General features: G+C 42.8%; 1 protein-coding gene across 6 annotated transcripts in view; it reads left to right on the top strand.

Annotated features, from left to right (window-relative positions):
- Window positions 1-20,891, top strand: part of HECW2 (HECT, C2 and WW domain containing E3 ubiquitin protein ligase 2) — a 206,983-nt gene that overhangs the window by 106,428 nt on the left and 79,664 nt on the right. For all 6 annotated transcript variants that reach the window (XM_081193300.1, XM_081193301.1, XM_081193302.1 and 3 more), the window contains 6 exons: window positions 494-601; window positions 8,645-8,739; window positions 10,118-10,190; window positions 13,086-13,255; window positions 13,772-13,914; window positions 18,992-19,092. In XM_081193300.1, coding sequence (XP_081049426.1) covers window positions 494-601; window positions 8,645-8,739; window positions 10,118-10,190; window positions 13,086-13,255; window positions 13,772-13,914; window positions 18,992-19,092 — 690 coding nt within the window. The remainder of the gene's footprint in view (window positions 1-493; window positions 602-8,644; window positions 8,740-10,117; window positions 10,191-13,085; window positions 13,256-13,771; window positions 13,915-18,991; window positions 19,093-20,891) is intronic.

Raw genomic sequence — 20,891 nt, 5'->3', positions numbered from 1 at the left:
CATTTGCCACTCTTCTTTCGTCAGTAATTCTTCTTGTTTCCATTTTTGTGCCAATAATATTCTTGCTGCCGTTGTTACCAGATTTTTTTCAATGAATCTGGGGACACTTTTCAACTTCAATTGATGTTGTATGGGGACTGATTTGTAAATCCGGGGACTGTCCCTGGGAAAAGGGGGCATCTGGTAACCTTAGTTCAGTTGCCACGTATTAGTTGTCAGCTTTTCTTACTTTGTTTTATAAGGAAGAAGCATCATTTCTGTGATCAATCTTTTTAAACGTGGAAACTTTTATCTTACGATTTTCTGCATAATGCATGCAGAATACATGTGTAAAAAAACACAGGCACAGAAATAATTTTTAAAAAAAATCTTTTTGGGGAATTTTCATTAGACAAGCATCCTTGTACAAAGGTACACTCTTAAAAATAAACTGCTTGCTAGCCTTCCCTGATAGCTGGTTGGGTTATGACATGCTTTTTCTTTCATCTTCCAGATGAGAATTCACCAGCAAACTTCTGGGACTCCAAGAATCGTGGTGTGACCGGAACGCAGAAAGGACAAATTGTATGGCGAATTGAACCTGGCCCCTATTTCATGGAACGTAAGTTACACGGGTGGTAGAGAACGTGCATAAGAATAACTTGCCTTCTTGAGGCGACGTTTTTCAGAAATGCTTTGCCAGCTTTGGCATGCCATGTAGTGTTTTGTTACAGAAAAGGAGGGGTGGGAACACTCTCTTGGAATCCTATTGGGAGGGAGATGGCAGCCATAGCAAGAACTTGTTCAAAATCAGCAATAAATGAGTTACCAGTTCCCTGTTGGCAGAATGAGTTACCAGTTCCCTGTTGTTGTGCTCATTCTGCAGCCAGTGTAACATGTTAGGTGGATTGTGCAACATAAACTGAGAATAAACAGTGTGTCAGGAATATATATGCTGGTTTGTAAAGAGAAGGGCTTAAATTGGAACATAAATTACACGAGCAATTTCAGCTGTTAGGAAAATGTGTCGATAATTTCTTCTGTTGCTCATCTTTTTATGTAACTTGTGTCACGGCACATGTTAAAACTGAGCAAGTGAATAAAGGGAATAACCAGACCAAATAACTTTTATATATATAAAAAGCTAAATTTAAGAAATAAAGTAGTGCAGTCCTCTGGCTCAGTGTGGCCCAGGATTAAGTGCTGGTTTTTCTAAAATAGTACAGGAAATGGAGCTGCACAATTGTGATTCAGTGACTCATTTTGGTCTGTCCTCTTTTTCATACAACCATCAGCTCAAATCTCACATGATCACCAAGTTGAAATCTCTGCAATTTGGGGCCTCCAATTTGGGAAGAAACATAAAAGTGTTAGATGAGCTTAGGCACTTCTGAACCTCATAAGGGGTGTTAGCGGAAGATATATATCTTGGACTTGAAAAGCTAGAGAGATGAAAGCCAAAGTTGAAATGCAAATGGCTAAATCAAACTTAGTCATCCACCTAGTTTATACAAAGCAGCTGACTGTTGTAATTAATTTTTCCTCCCACATGGAAAACTGTTCTTCAGTTCTGTTTTTGATCATTTGGGGCACAAATAAAACAATTTACCTGAAAGTCTGTAGATGATGGCAGAGACAAGCTCTGAGACAGGCAGTAATATATAGAAAAACCAAATTTTGTATCACACCAAAGATTTCAGAAACTTCAGAAACTAATTTGTTTTCAAGTAATGAATGTTGCTTCCCCCCCCCCCCTTTCTTTTGGGTGGTGGGGTATTAGCTGATTTAAAAGTATCCATCACTCAAAAAATTCCCTCATGGTGTAGAATCATGGATTTCTCTGGCAGGAAGGGAACAAAAAAAGGCAATCTGGTCCAGACTTAAAAACAAGGATCTGCACCCTTATCAGATAAGGCAAAATTATATTCTGATTGTTTCTTCCTCCTTTCATTCAGAATACTGAAGAGAAAGGTTGAGGATGAACAATGAAGATGAGGTTGGCTTAAAGTGGAATTTTCACAGGCTCTGCTCTCCCAAATATGTTTTTACATGCACTTGTTAGGAATGTGAATAGTAGCTACTTACTGAAGCCTTTAAGGCATAGGTGGCAAACCTGAGCTGGTACTAAGAGTGGCAAAAGCAGCAAGAGACAGCGGCTCACCTGGGCCAGAGTGAAAGCTCCCACCTGTCTGGCTGCTAGAGCGACACTAACTCTTGCCTTATTATTATTATTATTATTAATTGAATTTATATACCGTCCTATACCCAGAGGTCCCAGGGTGGTTCACAGAACAAAATCAAAATATAAAATATATAATCAAAATAAAAGCAACAACCCAATAACCCCCCTCCCCCCAAATCCCCCCCCCCCATTTTAAAAGGGCATAGGATGTTAATCATATCAACCAAAGGCCTGGTTAAAAAGGAACATTTCTGCCTGGGGGGAGGAGGAGGAGGAGGAGGAGGAGGAGGAAGAAGAAGAAGAAGAAGAAGAAGAAGAAGAAGAAGAAGAAGGTGGTAAAGGACACCTGGATGGTTAAGTCCAGTCAAAGGCAACTATGGGGTTGCGGCACTCATCTCACTTTTCAGGCCGAGAGAACCCTGACGGAAACCAGAGTGCAATGAAACACCATTTACCTTCCTGCCGCAGCAAAACCTATTTATCTACTTTCACTGGGGTGCACTTGAACTGCTTAGCTTGGCGGGAACTGGGACAGAGCAAGAGGATCTCACCCCGTCGCGGGGATTTGAACTGCCGACGTTCTGATTGGCAAGCCCAAGAGGCTCAGTGGTTTAGACCACAGTGCCACTCGCTTCCTAAAGGTGTATAATGAAGGTGGCAGGTGAACTTCCCTGGGGAGAGCATTCCACAGACAGGGAGTCACTAGGCTTAATTCACAGCCTGTTTACTAAAAGCAAAATAGTGTATTTAAGGTCTTGCCCCGCAAGGGCACCCTTGTTGAAATCTCTGCAAAATTCAGTTCCTCAGCCTACTCTTTTCATCCTTATCCTGTCACAAATAACTTACATCCAATGCACCACTCATGGGAACATGGGATGCTGCCTTATACAGAGGTCCATGTAGTTCAGTATTTGTTTACATTCTCTGGCAGCCGCTTATCAGGATTTTAAGCAGGATTCCTTCCCAGCCATACCTGGAGATGCTTTGCAATTGTTTGTGAAGCTTATTTGTGAAGCTGAAAACTCTGCCGCTCAGCTATAAAAGGTAAAGGGACCCCTGACCATTAGGTCCAGTCATGACCAACTCTGGGGTTGCGGCGCTCATCTCGCTTTATTGTCCGAGGGAGCTGGCATACAGCTTCCGGGTCATGTGGCCAGCATGACTAAGGCGCTTCTGGCGAACCAGAGCAGCGCACGGAAACGCCGTTTACCTTTCCACCAGAGCGGTACCTATTTATCTACTTGCACCGACGTGCTTTTGAACTGCTAGGTTGGCAGGAGCAGGGACCGAGCAATGGGAGCTCACCCTGTCGTGGGGATTCGAACTGCTGACCTTCTGATCGGCAAGTCCTAGGCTCTCTGGTTTAACCCACAGCGCCACCTGCGTTCCTTGCCGCTCAGCTATAGTCTGCCCCAAATTACAGAAAATTGATGCAAGCTTAGAAAGGAAACAGTTTGGTATTTTCCCCCTGCTACAAAAGGGGGGGGGGTGGCGACGTTTCTTTGATAAGCCAGGGCATGCAAGAAGAAGAAAATATTTAAGTGTGTTTGGGAAAGGAGGGGTTCTCTGCAACCTAGAATCCAAAGGCAGGCAGAATACAAACATGTGAATCTGCTTCACATACAGAGGGAGTTACTCAGGAGAAGACATGAAGGGGAGGTTAAAGGAATAAAGAATGATGCAGCTGCCAAATGCAATGTTCTGATCAATGTTGTGATGAGCTGGCGCCCTCAGGCTGTCACCTGCTGAAAAGGCGACTGACTTTGTACTTCCAACACTAATGCCATAAGAAGTGCTGGGAAGTGTCACTCTTCCCGTTTGAGCAGAGAGTGAAAAGGTGCATCAAATGTCGCATTCTTTTTAGCTATGGTAATTTAGCAGAGGAGAGCGGGGTGGGGAGAGGATGGGGAAGGAGAAGACTGAGGAGATTGCCACATCCCATCATACACAAGCGGTGGCAAATTGCTCTTTCAGATTGTTGTTTAGTCGTATCCAACTCTTCGTGACCCCATGGACCAGAGCATGCCAGGCACTTCTGTCTTCCACAGCCTTCCGCAGTTTGTTCAAACTCATGCTGGTAGCTTCGAGAACACTGTCCAACCATCTCGTCCTCTGTCGTCCCCTTCTCCTTGTGCCCTCCATCTTTCCCATCAGGGTCTTTTCTAGGGAGTCTTCTCTTCTCACGAGGTGGCCAAAGTATTGGAGCCTCAGCTTCACGATCTGTCCTTCCAGTGAGCACTCAGGGCTGATTTCCTTAAGAATGGATAGGTTTGATCTTCTTGCAGTCCATGGGACTCTCAAGAGTCTCCTCCAGCACCACAATTCAAAAGCATCAATTCTCCAGCGATCAGCCTTCTTTATGGTCCCGCTCTCACTTCCATACATCACTACTGGGAAAACCATAGCTTTAGCTATACGTATATAATAAAATATAGAACACATCAAAAATAAATGGAAGATTTCTGGAATATCATTTTTTTTTAAAGCAATTAACGAAGATATTTGGTGTCTCCAGAGCTCTTTTTGCTCCTTATGTGATCAATGCTCATTAATTGTTTCATGCAGAGACCATTTACGTGATTACTTTCCCCAATTGGTTTGCTCAATCATTGAAGCGCTGCTGGAAATGGAACCATTTTCACAGAAGCTTTAAGTACATTTCCCTCTGATCCTCATTAAAAGGAAATACGAGGGGTGGCTGCAGATTGTCACATTAAATATTGTGCATGGACTTGCACATGGAGAGGTGAAGAAACCTTAAATAAATGCAAACATCCTAACCTACTGTCAAAGCAGTTATAAACGCCAATGGAATAAATACATCAAAGCGATTAACAAAAATTATCAGTTAAAACTGGTGGCTTGGGCTTTTTAATGTGTCCCATTGACTCTTAAGAGTATGGTGAAGTTACCTGGGTTTATTATCCATTGTGTATTCATGGAGCTGCACACAGGGCCATTTCCAGGTTTTGTGGAGGCCCCAGGCAAACTTCCCTCAGTTGGTTCTCCTTCCCCCCTGCCACGCTACTGCAGGCAGGATGCCCATGGTGGCGGCAGCATGCGTGGAACGTTGAGCATAGCTTCCCGCCCCTATGCTCCTATGTGATGTCACCATCATCTGAAGCATGCCAGCCGTGCACCTGATGTACCTGCACAAGACATTGGGACCATGCTGTATGGCCCAGACATTTCCTCCTCTGCAGCCACATCAGCTGTAGTAGCAAGGGCAGTGGTGACGAACTTTTTCCAGGGCACCATCATTTGCCCACATTTGCTGCATGCTGGGGCAAGTATATAGAGCAGAGGAGCTAGCTAAGCCCGTACATAGAATTGCTGTGGTTGGATGAGACTGGAGTTTTTAACCAGAGAAGCGTGATGCTACTCTGACTTCACAAAAAATCTCTCCTGAGTATTAGGGGGTCCTTTGAAAAAGGCTGGGAGCTGAGATGGGAAACATCAATGCAAAGGGTAAAAGGTAAAGGTAAAGGTACCCCTGCCCGAACGGGCCAGTCTTGACAGACTCTGGGGTTTGTGCGCCCATCTCACATCTATTGGCCGGGGGCCAGCGCTGTCCGGAGACACTTCCGGGTCATGTGGCCAGCGTGACAAAGCTGCATCTGGCGAGCCAGCGCAGCACACGGAACGCCGTTTACCTTCCCGCTGGTAAGCGGTACCTATTTATCTACTTGCACCCGGGGGTGCTTTCGAACTGCTAGGTTGGCAGGCGCTGGGACCGAGCAGCAGGAGCGCACCCCGCCGCGGGGATTCGAACCGCCGACCTTTCGATCGGCAAGCCCTAGGCGCTGAGGCTTTAGCCCACAGCGCCACCCGCGTCCCAATGCAAAGGGAGAATCACCAAAAATTGGGCTGGGGCAACTTGCGTGAGTTCCCCTGTGCCACATACTTGACCTTTCCTTCTGATTTTCTGCTTCTACAGCACTGAATACAACCCAGTGTCTTGTGATCATTTGTTTTAGAAGGTTTTCCACATTAACTCTGTAGTTTATGGTAGTTCTAATGGTTTTTCACCTGGTCTGCCATGCTACATCTTTGTTTTACAGCTACTGGCCATGATTTACAGTTACCTAAAACTTCCCGCATTGTTTAATGTACTCATATAAAACATATGAGTACATTTGGTTCACTTTTTTTTTAACTTTAGAAGCCAAATGATTCATTGCTGCTGTAGCCTAAAGTTGTCAGATTCAAAGCTTCAGCCATTTCAACGAAGCAGATGTTGAAACGCAATGGCAGCTCTGTCGTTTATGGTTTTTATATTCCTCTTAATTAATTCTTGGGAGACAGTTGTAGTAAATATACAAACAACATCTTCTATCTTTTGAAAATAGAAAAAACACACACCATGTTTTGTTTGGGGCTGGGATCTTGAATTAATGTTCTGGCTCCGACTTTATCAGGCCTATAAATCCAGAGTACATACTTCATCGTTTCTATGTCCCTGTGTTTTGATTAAAAGTTGTGACTCAATAAAAACTGCAAAGGCTCTGGCTTCTATCTGATAAAAATTTATTGCAAGACCTAACTAAATAGATAGTGAAAGTTTAGTCTTGCAGGAATGTGCTTTCGTTATTTTTCTAGGGCGCAGCTCAGTATTGTTTATTGCCATCTTATCTTGGCTCTGAGCCTTTTGGGTACTCTGCTGCCTTTGTGTGTTTTTTTATATTTCTGGAGTGGGACGTTGATTATTTGTAGCCTGAGTACATTTCAGTGAGCCACGTTGCTCCTCTTGCTTGCTCAGCACATCTCTGCTCCCCCCTTTCAATAATAGCTCTGTTCCACTCAACTCAAATACAGCTTGGAACTGGAGCTGATAGCATCCTTGCAGAAACTGCAATGGGCCTTGTGTTTCATTCAGCAGTTGTGGAAGTCAGGACAAAGTAGCCCAATCTGCCAAATATGGTTTGGTTGGTTGTTGTTGTTTTTTTAAAAAAAACATGCTCTAGATCAGGCTTCCTCAAACTCGGCCCTCCAGATGTTTTTGGCCTACAACTCCCATGATGCCTAGCTAGCAGGACCAGTGGTCAGGGATGATGGGAATTGTAGTCTCAAAACATCTGGAGGGCCGAGTGTGAGGAAGCCTGCTTTAGATTCTAGAATTCCACTTCTGAACACTAGATCCATAGACATTTAAAGGGGGGGAATTATCATTTGGCCTAGGAAGAACTCCAGTCTGAATTTTTTATTGTACAGGCAGGATTCGGTCTGGACTATCAAGAGCCCTGCAAATGAAGACAGCTGTAGATAAGTCATTCAGGACCCCAGACAGAGCCCAGTGGGGCAGAGAACTTGTTCTAACATGGAACCATCTCAGTTTTGTGCCCCATGGGCATTAACTATGCTCCCTTGCTGAGGAACTCAAAGGCTTAAAGGGCATCTCTGTGACCCAGAGCATTCCACTACCTGTCTTACGCCAGGCATAGCGCCTATGTTGGTGAGGTGGCTCAGGAAAGAGGCTGACGCCTCAGTGGAACTGGGCCTGAGAGACACAGGCTCTGCAGGCTCGAAAGTCTCAGCCTTGGAAGGTTCCTGATTGTTTGGCTTGGGCCCAGTGCTTTCTCAATCTCTTCCCCCTTCATGCCTGGGCTCCTGCTGGACTTTGAAATCACGATATATTGTTTCCTGATCAGTACAGGGGTAATATATTAAAGTTGGTGCAGTTGAGGATACAGTGGTGCCTCACAAGACAAAATTAATCCGTTCCGCGAGTCTCTTCGTCTAGCAGTTTTTTCGTCTTGCGAAGCAACCCTATTAGCGGCTTAGCGGATTAGCGGCTATTAAAGGCTTAGCGGCTATTAAAGGCTTAGCGGATTAGCGGCTAAAAGGCGCTTAGCAGCTTAGAAAAAGGGGGGGGGAGCGGAAAAAAATCGGAACACTCGCAAGATGTTTTCGTCTTGCAAAGCAAGCCCATAGGGAAAATCGTCTTGCGAAGCAGCTCAAAAACGGAAAACCCTTTCGTCTAGCAGGTTTTTCGTCTTGCGGGGCACCACTGTACTGGGGTTGGGATGTATAATAGTAGGAGGGGTGCCAACTTGAATAAAATGTTGGGGGGGGGCAGTTAAGCCCCACCCTGCACAATTGATCACATGACACAGTGCGTGCATGCACACCATTTCAAGGGCAATACCCATCAATTTGTGGGGGCTGCCCCCTCAGATAGAAGTTGGCTCCTGTGAATAGTAGGGTTACAGGTAAGGGTGCTTGCAACCACCTACGAGAAAGAAAGAAAAAAATAGGGAATATACCAGGGGTCTCCGTAACAGTATGCTCATTGCCACAAGTCTTTAAGAGGATCTTTTAATAGAGTAACAGGTATTACCTTTCTCAAATGGTTGCAAGTTGTTGCATTGCAAGCACTGTGTTCCCAAGCAGCTGTTCCATTGATTGACTGCTTCCATTCAGTAATGCGAATCTTTCATGAGTTCTGCATACTCTTACCCCACCCTTCCATTATTTACCCCCCAGCTGAAATAAAGATCTGCTTTAAATACTACCATGGTATAAGCGGAGCCCTGCGAGCAACAACTCCATGTATCACTGTGAAAAACCCTGCTGTGATGGTGAGTATCTTTTATTCATTGCTTGACACCGAGCCAATCTGTTTTAACGCTAACATTAAACTTGCTAATTTAGCTTGGCATCTGACATTTTCCAGTAAGTTATCTGATCTAGTGAGGATGTCAATGGGAAGATGTGATGAGTGAAATCCTGCCATTGTCACTGAAGTTAATTTCAGTTAACACGTCGTCACCTGAAGCTGGTAGCACAGACTTCAGTGTGTCCAGGATTTTATCACTTTGTTTTAATTCTGCATGTTGAATGAGCTACCCTTGTGGTCCTGTTCTCTGACTTAATGCATACCAACTCTACTATTGCCCATAAATATTCAGTATGGTCACTGGCTTGTGTGTTCCGCAGACAGGTCCTTTGTTCTTTGTTGAGTAGGCTACAGCAAATTACAATCATATTTCTCTCTTCCTCTCTCTCCCCCCACCTCACACCTTGGCTACATGCCATGGTAAGCCAAACTACCCAAGAACAAACCTTGGCTGCAACTTGTGGTTCTAAGGAGACAGCTTAACCACAATCCTGGGTTCAGACAACACACTAGGGCAGGCCTTGGCTTAGCTCAGTGCCAGCAAGGAGCACATTCATGCAATTCCAGTAGGCCACAGCAGCTGATGATGATGATGATGATTTATTATTTATACACAGCCCATCTGGCTGGGTTTCCCCAGCCACTCTGGGTGGCTCCCAACAAAATATTAATATTAATACAGTAATAATAATAAGGTGATAAAAGATCAAACATTAAAAACTTCCCTAAACAGGGCTGTCTTCAGATGTCTTCTAAAAGTCAGATAGTTGTTTATTTCCTTGACATCTGGTGGGAGGGTGTTCCACAGGGCGGGCGCCACTATCGAGAAGGCCCTCTGCCTGCTTCCCTGTAACCTCACTTTTCGCAGGGAGGGAATGGCCGGAAGGCCCTCGGAGCTGGACCTCAGTGTCCGGGCTGAACGAGCTTGCTTTTCCATGTTGTGTGAACTGCCTCTCTTCTCCATCACTCTCTCACACATGATAAAAACAAAGACTTAAGAAGGCTGTGGGAGCTTATCTGTCTACAAGCCTATTTGTCGTAGAAATAACCCTGTCAGGAATATGCAATTTGTTGCTTACAATTATTTTTATTTAATTTAACTCAGTATTTTTATACTGCCTTTCCGAGCAAAACACTCTCTCAAAGTGGCTCAGGTGAGTGCCATTGCCATTCTAAGAGAACGAGGGAGGTGTTCGTGGTGAGTTCTGGCACCTCGTTTTCTAGAAAAACAGCACTGGGCGGTCTGTCATAATTCTCTTCCCTTGTTATAGATTCTTTCTCTAATTTACATACTACTTTCACATTCAGAAGCGACCACAATAATTTCCCCCTCTTTTCAGATGGGGGCAGAGGGCACTGAAGGTGGTTCGGCAAGCCAGCACTCCCGAAAATTAGTCAGCTTTACACTCTCAGGTAAGAATACTTTTGAATTCTGTTTTCCTTTTTTTTTTTACACTTTAAATCAAGGTATTGTGAACTTGTGTTTTAGGAAATGTTGCTCATTCTGTAAATGTTGGGGGAAGGATATAATGTGTGTGTGTGGTTATAGGCAGGGCTTTTTTTCAGCCTGAACTCATCAGAACTGGGTTCTGGCATCTCTTTGTTGCATTCCGGCAGCTCTGTAGTGTTGTGGTGCTGTCCCCTTCACGGCGCTCAGGGCTGCACGACAGAGGTGTTTGGCGGCATGGCGCTTGGGACTGCATGTGGCAGGGCGATCGTGGTGGTGCAGAGGTCGGCGGCGCAAGTGCCCCCCACCCCGCGACGGTAGGGTGAATGGGTGGAACTTTGGGCTGGTGTTCTGCCCCAGAAAAAGCTCAACAACAAAGTCCAGCAAGTTCCGGGCACCTCTTTTTCTAGAAAAGAAAGCCCTGGCTATAGGCATCCAGTGTTGTGTTGTCCACCTTCATTCAGGCAAGGGCATTTTTTGCTCCAGCTAGCAGTGAAGAAAGGGACGCGGGTGGCGCTGTGGGTTAAACCACAGAGCCTAGGACCTGCCGATCAGAAGGTCAGCGGTTCGAATCCCCGCGACGGGGTGAGCTCCCGTTGCTCGGTCCCTGCTCCTGCCAACCTAACAGTTCGAAAGCACGTCAAAGTGCAAGTAGATAAATAGGTACTGCTCCGGCGAGAAGGTAAACAGTGTTTCCGTGCACTGCTCTGGTTCGCCAGAAGCAGCTTAGTCATGCTGGCCACATGACCGCTCCCTCGGCCTATAGAGCGAGATGAGTGCCGCAACCCCAGAGTCGGCCACGACTGGACCTAATGGTCAAGGGTCCCTTTACCTTTAGCAGTGAAGAAATGGAAACTGTGGCAAGTTCTTCTGGCTCCCAGTCTAAGCATCGCTGAGGACCTGCATGTGAGATGAGACAAAGGGATTTTTCTCTTACCTGCCGCTCCCTCTGGAACTGACACAGAGCCCAATTTTGCATGTACAGCCGCACTGATTCATCTCTGAGAGTTGGTTAGTGTTCCTGTGGCTGCATATTCACTTTGGAGCCTTCCTTTATGCAAGGAACATGTTCTGCAAGGTCAGGAGTCTTGTTCTGTATTTATCTGATATTATATGTGAGCTGACAGGTGAAACAGCTATCTTAGAGGGTGGAGGGGACATTTGACAGGCACCCAGAGATGGTGAGCCAGAATGTTCAGCTACGCTGCTCACACTTTTTCAGCTCCCTGGACAGATTAACCTCCTTGTTCCAAAAATGGTTCTTCTGCAGAAGTATGTTACTCAGTATAAAGATGTCAAAATTAAAAGCAATGGCGCAGACCTTATCAGAACTTGAAGAGTAGTTAGCAGAATGGATTTATTTCGTGGAGTGCTTTTGTTTTTGTATAGAAAAGAGTTCAGAAACTGGTGTCTTTTGAAGTGCTGCATTTCTGTGGTGTTGCTAAACTGCAGACATCGCTGCAGCTGAACTCTGAAATCTCTCCATTAACACGACTTTTCTACCAATATGTGTTGAAGGACAACCTGGAGATGTGCAGAATTTTGTATTTCTGAGCTTTTGCTTCCCATATCACACTCTTTTGCTCTCTCTTGTTTATACGCACATTTATCACTGTTGCTATTTTAATATTTGCTCACTGCTGATAAAACCCCAGATCAAACACTAGCACATTTACCCTGTCGCATATTTTTCACAGGTTTCTAGAATGTCTTGATCTTCCCCTGAATTTTCATTGCTAACACCTTTTGTCTCTTCGCTGGGAATGGATGTTTCCTCTATTATTAGCACACCATTATTATTATTTTTTAAGAAAGTAGAATAAAATAAGCAAAGGTTATGTGTTTCATGAGAGGCAGCTATGTTAAGCCTAGTTGCTTAAATAGAATTCTTTTGCCTCTAGCCAGGAAGTTGGTGTAATTATCCCACCCACTAATTTGGCAATCGCCAGGGCTTTTTTTTCACTGGAACTCAATTCTAGCACCTCTCAGGTGGGAACTATTGTCATTATAAGAGAATGAGGGAGGCCCTCGTTCATGGTGAGTTCTGGCACCTCTTTTTCTAGATAAATAGCATTAGCAGTATGCAAATAAATCCATGTCTTAACCAGTGCATCAACACTGTGCAGATTAATACACTGAACAAGAGGCAGAGCCATAACTGTCTGGTAAAGCACATGTTTTGCATGAAAGCAAGTCTCAGATTCATTCCCAGATATCTCCAGTTAGTGTTGTCTGAAACCCTGGAGAGCCACAGGCAGTCAGTGTAGACAATATGGAGGTAGATGGACAATGATCTGACTTGGTATAACATGGCTTACTATGTACATATCAATCTATTCTACCAACTGCCTAACATCTGAACAAACAACTTGACAGCACAGCTATGAGACAAAGTCATTCCCATAAAGGAATTGACATTTAAAAATTTCAGTTGTGTTTGAACTGTAGATAACCCACCCATTTGAAGTTAGCAAATGATACATGTGAAAGAAACTGAACTTCATGTTTTAGTGTGCTTCTCCATTACAGTTGACATACTTCTTTTGGAAGTCATATGTGGTGTTAAATGTCTCTGTCCTTTATAAATATTATTTGCCACCCTCAAAAGCCAAATTGTGCTCTTCTGACTGAATATAGAATAACTGATGCAAGATAATGTCTGCATGCTGTAGAATTGATGTTTTGTTTTGTATGTGTACTTTCCCAACAATAAATATTGAAGCCATGTTGAAGCCTGCCTATCTATCAATTTGTCCTACGCTGTCAGAACACTTGGTGAAAAGCTGGATAACAAAGTAAAGGCATTTGGTGAAAAACAATTGGCGCCATGTTTTCTGTTTTTCCTTTTCTGTGTTTTAAAGACATTAGGGCAGTTGGACTTAAGAAAGGAATGTTCTTCAATCCTGATCCTTACTTAAAGATGTCCATTCAGCCAGGAAAAAAGAGCACATTTCCTACATTTGCTCACCATGGCCAGGAAAGGCGGTCTACTATCATCAGTAACACAACGAATCCTGTTTGGCACAGAGAGGTAATCAATGGCTTTCAAGGAACCTCTCAGTATCTGTGGTAGAAATTCTTTCTCTGGGTTGTTGCCGACAAGAGTTCCTACACACTGTTCCTTAATTCTAAGTGTATGTCTTCCCCCCAGTATTGTCCGGGGAACAAAAATCTGTTCTGTCACTAGCCCACTGGAGCCTTCCCAATTGCATTCTGCTTTATCCAGGAATATAGATTCAGACTTCCCGTTCATGTGAAAAGTAGGCTAATTGGATTATCTTTTCTTAGAACAAAACTCTCTTATTCCTTTAGATTACGTGCTGTTTCCTTGTGCCCTATGTTCTTCTTCGTGACAAAAGACCTAACAGTGGTAGTTCATGAGGCTGCTTGCATGTGTGGCTAAGATTTATTCTGTGGTTTTCCTGCCAAATATTTGGGGGGGGGGCTGTTTTGTACCCTTGAACTCAGGTGTTGCTGAGCAAATCAAGAGTTGCTATATTTGATGTTGATTGCGATATGAAATATATGTTTGTTTTCTTATTTCCAGAAATATTCTTTCGTAGCACTTCTAACAGACGTCTTGGAAATTGAAATCAAAGATAAATTTGCGAAGAGTCGGCCGATCATCAAGCGTTTTCTTGGGAAGCTTACTATACCAGTCCAGAGACTATTGGAAAGGCATGCAATAGGGTAAACAAATACACTTTCATTGTTCATTTTAAATCTGCCAAGAGGAAAAGGAAGTTTGCCTTTCCCTAACAAAATATAAATAATTTAAATTTCAATTACTAGGAAGCCTAGCATTTTTGTAAACTTACAGTTTGATTTGAATCTTGCCTCAAAGTATTCTAGGAATTCAAAAGTTTTTGCACTTTCTATCAGTAAAAGTTTTTCTCTTGTAAAAGCTATCTCACTCTTTCTATTTATCATTTGCTTATAACTACTTTGAATCCTTTTTGTGTGCCAAAATATGTTGAGTTGTGAAATAACAGGTTCATACAGTGGTGTGCAAATTTATTCAGAACATTTATATATATTTTTTCATACCATTCAAACACTTCAGACTATCTTCTTATTAATTAGAAAGATGCAACTAATTTCATTGAAGATTAGGACAGCACTAATATTTTAATGCATCCCATGCTCTCTCTAAACGTTAATGAACTTTTTGTCACATTTATGTTATAGTCTCCAGTGACTATTCTATTAAATGTGTAAGGTTCACCTGCTTCGTACATTGCCAGCAGTGAAGAGTTGCACAAGAATTTATCTTACCTAATGTCAACCTACAGTGATGATGTGCTATAAATGTTGAATAACAGGTTGGGGATGAGTGTATGCTGCAGTTGCTTTCCCAGATTTCCCAGACATAGCTAGTATTTGGTCCTCGTAAACAGCGTCTGGGTGTAAAATTGCTGAAATGTCCAGGAAAATCTGGACGTAGCCCATGTCGGAAGTGAGATTTTGCACACAAGAAATGCTCAACATGGAATTCTGCTCAATACTGATCCAGAGCAGAACTCCAGTGTATAGTTAGGAGAGTAAAAACTTAAACACATTGCAGGATTCCCCCCAAAATAGACCAGAGGCAATTGTATTTCATCCAGCAGAGCTTTACTGCTACTGAAGGCAAATGAGCATAATGGTCAAGAATCCAACACATTCAGGATTGGCACTGTCCATAAGAAGTCCAGTTGCGGCAGAACTTAACTTTAACTTACAATAACTTATAATAAGACTTAACACTAATGAAACTATGTACAGAACACCACACCAGAAGGAAAAGAGATAGAAAGAGAAAGTGAAACCCTGGCTCCTTCTGGCCCTATTTTTATAGCCAGCATGACCTTGACAGAAAGAGATAAGAGAACCAGTTTAAGCCAGTTGTACTCAAACATCATGAACCTTCTGCTTGTTTCTTTCACACAGAGAAGCTTCCAGAACCGTCTTGAATTAAGTAGAATAGGAAAGACCTCTTTCCTATTTAGGGAAGTTTTTAATGATTGATGTTTTAATGTATTTTTAATCTCTGTTGGAAGCCACCCATAGTGGCTGGGGAAACCCAGCCAGATGGGCAGGGTACAAATAAATTACTACTACTACAGTGGTACCTCTGGTTGCGAATGGGATCCCGTGTCTGCGCGGGTCGCGATTTGCCGCTTTTGCGCATGCGCATGACGTCATTTTGAGCGTCTGCGTGAGCGGTGAAGCCCGGAAGTAACCCTTTCCACTACTTCTGGGTCGCTGCGGGATGCAACCTGAAAAGATTTAACCCGAAGCGTCTTTAACCCGAGGTATGACTGTGCTACACATCAGATCAATACTCTCTGCGCTAAGAAATGCAAACTGACACTTTTGTGTCCTGGTTTTCACTTTTTGAAATATGGCAACCCTAAGATATATAATCATATAGGAGAAGAGCAGTTATGAGGAAACAAGGCATAGTGTTTAATAAGAGCCCATGCAGTATAGAACATGAAATAAAATGCCCAAAGTATTTTGACAAATGACACTTAACAGCATTCAGATGTGTGATGCAACTTGAAATTCTTAAGTCCGCTGAGGGCTTCCACACCTTGCCTAGTAACTGCAGCACTAACAGAGGAAGGATCTCACAAGGGCACATCTAGCACAGTGTTTTTTTGCCTCTTGTTGCCATCACTATGCTGGCTACACACTTCATGCTTTAGTGTTTCAAAAACGCAATATTCATCAATGTGCAGTCCCCATATGGCTTGTGAGCATGGGGGTTTGCTGCTTCAGTATGCTCAATGGAGGCAGTTGCATCTGGGAATACATTCAGTGCTCCCAGGGCGTCTTAAGTAGTTGATGGACTGTGTCCAGTAGATTCATTACTCCATCAATTTTATCCATGACTTGTGTAACTGTAGCTTTTATTGAGACCTATGAAGGAGAAGTTGCTGGTCAGTTGAAACTAAAGGTCTCTTGTTCTTAGCTTCAGCTGGATGTAGAATATTCCTACTGGGAATACTTTATTTTAAACACTCCTCCTGTAGAACTCAGAACATTCTGAAGTCCATGGAACATTTTCAGTTGACTGTAAAAGGCACCCAATCTGGGTGATAGTATAGATTTTTTTTAAAAAAACAACAACTGCCTGTCCTCAATTCTGTGAAGTTTCTAGTTCAGCACAGTGTTGTCATGCTTCTTGCATGACTATCAAGGGTAAAATCAGCTTGTAAACAAATGGCCTCCTTTTTCGCAGATTTCCCCACCAAAATAACACGTTGCATAAATGGAGAAAGACAAATTCAGTTTGAAAACAGTTGTCAGCTTTTTCCAAGGTGGTGTTGATGCAGGTAAGAAAAAAATACATTGCAGATTTGACAAGATTAGATCAGGTTATTTTGGCTGAGCTTGGCGCCGCCCCGCCCCCCCATAGGAGAGTCCCATTGGGCCAATTAGTTGCTTTTTAGTGTTCTGAAACATTCAAGGTTCTATGAACATGGGTCATAGTCTCAAGAACAAAATGTTATTTTCTTAAGAAGTGCTGGCATTTTTTTTAAAGTATTCAAATAATTTTGAGTACTATGTTGCTTTTTTGTTTGATATAGTAATCTGATTCCAATCTGAAATTCAATAATTCTGATATGCTAGTCTGATAGAGGTGTTTTAAATAAATTTGCACACTGCTGGGTACTAGAATATCATCATTACTCTTCTAGGCAAGTTTTGAGATATTGCTTAATTGCTCACATGCTCATTTCCCATCTCTTGTAGTAGTTCACTATTCTTATTGTAGTGTCCAGCTGAAGAGAGAATATAAATACATTTGTTTAAGCCACCAGGGGGCAGAATATTTCCACTTAATATTTTGTAACGCTGAATTATGCACTTTTTTTTGAATTTGAAGAATATCTGACAGTTAAAGGAAACACAGTAGATTCATTTATAATTATTTCCATTATCTGTCAGTCATAGCTGTACTGTGTGTGTGTGTGTGTGTGTGTGTGTGTGTGTGTGTGTGTTTGCTGTGACTACTACAGTATGTTGTTAAGAACACAGGAAAGTTGTGCCAAATTTTCAGGGGTGAACATTTTTTTTGCGCACAAAAAATAGTCGTTTGTTTGAATATTTATGATACACATTTTCATAAAACGCATAAAGGCAGCTTGCAACATCTAGTGCAATAAGATACACCAGTTAACATCTGTAAAACGTAATTTAAAACATCAACAAAATAGCAATAGATCATGGCTTTTGGGTGGCCTGAAATGATCACCCTTAGTCTTACTGTTTACGTGTTTGTCCACTCTAGCTTCCTTCTTCTCCCAACTGTTTTTTCTTTGGCATTTTCCCTTTAAACAAAGTTTTATTTTCCCGTTGCCTATGTGATCTCAATCAGCAAGGGATTAAATAGCTGCTGTGGTGATAAAACAGTTCCACATAGCCAGTTAGTGGCCCTCATACTACCAAAACTCTAAATCAGTCTGTTGATGAGGTAACTAGACTGATACTCCTTGTCCTGCCATAGTGTACTGCCAGGTTGTAAAACCTCCATTTTAGCACAAAACATCTCTAGTCCAGTGACAGAAATTTGCATGTAGAAACAGGATCCACACTGTAACTAAGGTGTGTGCATAGAAATGCAGGTCTTCATGTGGATGTTGTCTGTCTGCACAGCATTGCTTACAATGGGTTGCACATCTAGATGCCACATCCTTTTTTGACATCCAGAGGTGCATCCCACTGAGAGCAACATCCTGCAGAACTGCAACGTCCACATCTGGATGTGCATCGAATTCACAGTGTGGATCCTGATTTGCAAGTGATGAGGAGAGATGTGAGACAGCTCCCAGGAGCTCACCTTGGATTAACTCAGAAATTACCCAGTCTCTCCTCCCTTAAATCAGAACGTATTGGGTAGTTTTCCTGACCTGGTTCATGGGACTGCCATTTCTGAAAGCCATCCACTTTATCCCCCTCACTGCCGAAACTAACTTCTCCCTTACTTTCACTCATTTGCTATGGTGGACAAGGCACTAAAGGCACCCAGAGAGAATAGAGATAAAGTTCTCCCAAGGGCTTGTGCAAAAGAAACAAGGAAGGATGCTAGAGGGTGGGTATTGTGGGAAATGGCTTTTGGAGACAGAAGAGGGCAGCAGAAGCAAGTGGGGGAGCCAAGAATTCTTATTTGGCTCAGATTTTGAACCAAACTGGAGAAGATTTAAGGGGTTGTAGTGCTAACAAATCTATTGATAAATATTTGGTAGCCTGCTTCCATATACAGTGGTACCTCAGGTTACATAAGCTTCAGGTTACATACGCTTCAGGTTACAGACTCCGCTAACCCAGAAATAGTACCTCGGTTTAAGAACTTTGTTTCAGGATGAGAACAGAAATCATGCTCCGGCGGTGCGGCGGCAGCAGGAGGCCCCATTAACTAAAGTGGTGTTTCAGGTTAAGAACAGTTTACCTCCGGAACGAATTAAGTACTTAACCTGAGGTACCACTGCACAGTTCTCCTTAGCTGGATCAGGTTGTTTGCAATAGTTTCATTGCCCTCTTCTGGAGCAGAGTCAGACAAGGAAGACTGGCCCATCTCTCCTGAAAATAGTTCTGGACTTTTTCTCTACCACTGAAGAAACAAATAAACAAAAGATGGTGATGATACTTTCAATAGGAACATTTGTGGAACTGTCTCCCCTGGTTTTTGTTTCTTTGTTTTGGTTCAGGTGTGGTTGAAAGCACTTTGAAAGTTACACAAAGCACAAGAGAGACCTCATATATTTCTTCTCCTTTGCAGAGACCAAATTCTCAGCTACAACCTTGGCAGAAGGCTTCCAGCTGACCATGTAAGCGGCTATCTTCAGTTCAAGGTAGAGATTACATCTTCGATCCATGAAGGTGAGAGTTGGCAACAAAAACTTGCACATTTGCTGTTGGGTGGAAGGTGTTTCATGTTCGGCTGGTTACGTCTTTCCAAGTGTCTTGAGCCATATTTTGATTTATAGTGCGCTATAACTCAGTGTAACCACAGCCATATGTAAAAGATATGTCACTATTCACAAAACCAAATAGCTACAGGGAAACAAAAGAGAGGTTGGGAAGAGAAGGATAGAAATTGAAACTGATGCATCTTAAAGAATCTCAATTCTCCCCACCCTCTCAGTCTGTATCTTGTTAATCACTCCACCCCTTTCCACTAAACGGCAAAATTATGCCTTTACACCCCTCCTAACCAGATGCTTCCAAATTATTGCCCACCAAGGCTGTACACAGACAAATGCAGGGCTACACCTTCCATTTTATAATCTCTTGTATCTGATTATGGCCATGTTGATAAGGCACCCTATTTATTTACATTTATATAACTTATGTGCCTAGCTTTATTACATTCCTTTATTTTACTGTTCATTTCTGAGAGTAATCCTTGTCTGACCATTTCCTCACTTCCTTAACAATTGCTGTTGTGCTCTAGTATGCCTAGATAGCTCTACGTATCTAGCAAGCTTTGATTTTTGTTAAGAAAAGCTACCGGTGTCGCCTCTTAGCTCCCATTTTAAGTAATACTCCCAAATCTAACATTCTCAGGTTTGCTGGGGGTGGGGGAAAATAGAGTGAAACATAGATTGCTAATTTTTTAGAGCAGAGCCCTTTTATATAAAATTTATTCTGTAGAGTACTTCGGTGGTGCTGTATAAATCTATAAATTAATGTTTTTTAAGTTTTCTTTCTCTTTATTTAGGGAATGTGGATCTAATGCTATATTCACGGGCTGTTCATTTTATGTTGCAATAAAATTGAAAGCTCAAGCTGATATGAAACCTTTGATCTGTTTTAGAGGCACGTGGTACAGAATGTGCTTCTGGCTTTCCTGCTTCTTTTTTTTAAAAAAAATCAGGCAGTGTTTATATTACCGTTTTGTAAAAAGCTCACACCCACATTGCTATATATCAGTGTGTGGTTACGTGCTAAGCCTAAGTTCATGTACAAGAGCATGCAATTCAGAAACGCGGTTAAGTGTCTTTTCTTGAGCACCATACATGCTCCAGAACTGGTTTTGAAAGAACTGACAGCATTGCAGGAATTTTCATGACGGTATATTTCATAAGATTTGTTGCCGTCCCCCCCCACCCCACCCCTGCACAACCTCACCACTTTTTAAAATGATCCTGCGGAAGAAAGCTGCAGTGAGTCTGTATATACTCTCTGTGTAGCTATCTGCCCCACCTGGTTCCGTAGCTGCCCCACTGTGACTTGGATCTGCCTTCCCATGAGTATGTCTCTAGTCCCCCATAAATCCCCCTGCTTTGGAATGTACAACCTGAGCCCCAAACTGAGATAGCCTTTGAGATATTCTCACACAACAGCTGCCCATCTACCTGCTCCCCAAAGGTGTTAACAGTGCCTTTCATGCATGCAACTGAACTTCATCGGCTGTGCCAGGCAACCTGTCGGTCAAAGCTGCCTGGGTTCAAAGACCTTAAATACAGAGCATAGCGGTTTTATTATTCACCTTTCACCTTTGACCAACCAAAGGTGCTACGTGCTGTTTCTGCACGTAGTGTCAATTCTGCCTTTGTGAGCAATAGCCTTCCATTGGTTAACTAGATGTTTAATGTTTGTTTTTCTTTAAGCACCATTCTGTCTTTCCCCTTTGGTCTCTTAATCTTAATTTTTTTAAAAAAAGAATTGACGAGGTT

This window comes from Podarcis bocagei, assembly GCF_964188305.1.
Source record: "Podarcis bocagei genome assembly, chromosome: 1".
In the NCBI taxonomy this organism is placed as follows: Eukaryota; Metazoa; Chordata; class Lepidosauria; order Squamata; family Lacertidae; genus Podarcis; species Podarcis bocagei.
Note: the sequence above shows the minus strand (reverse complement) of the source record. Positions and strands in the feature narration are given on the sequence as shown.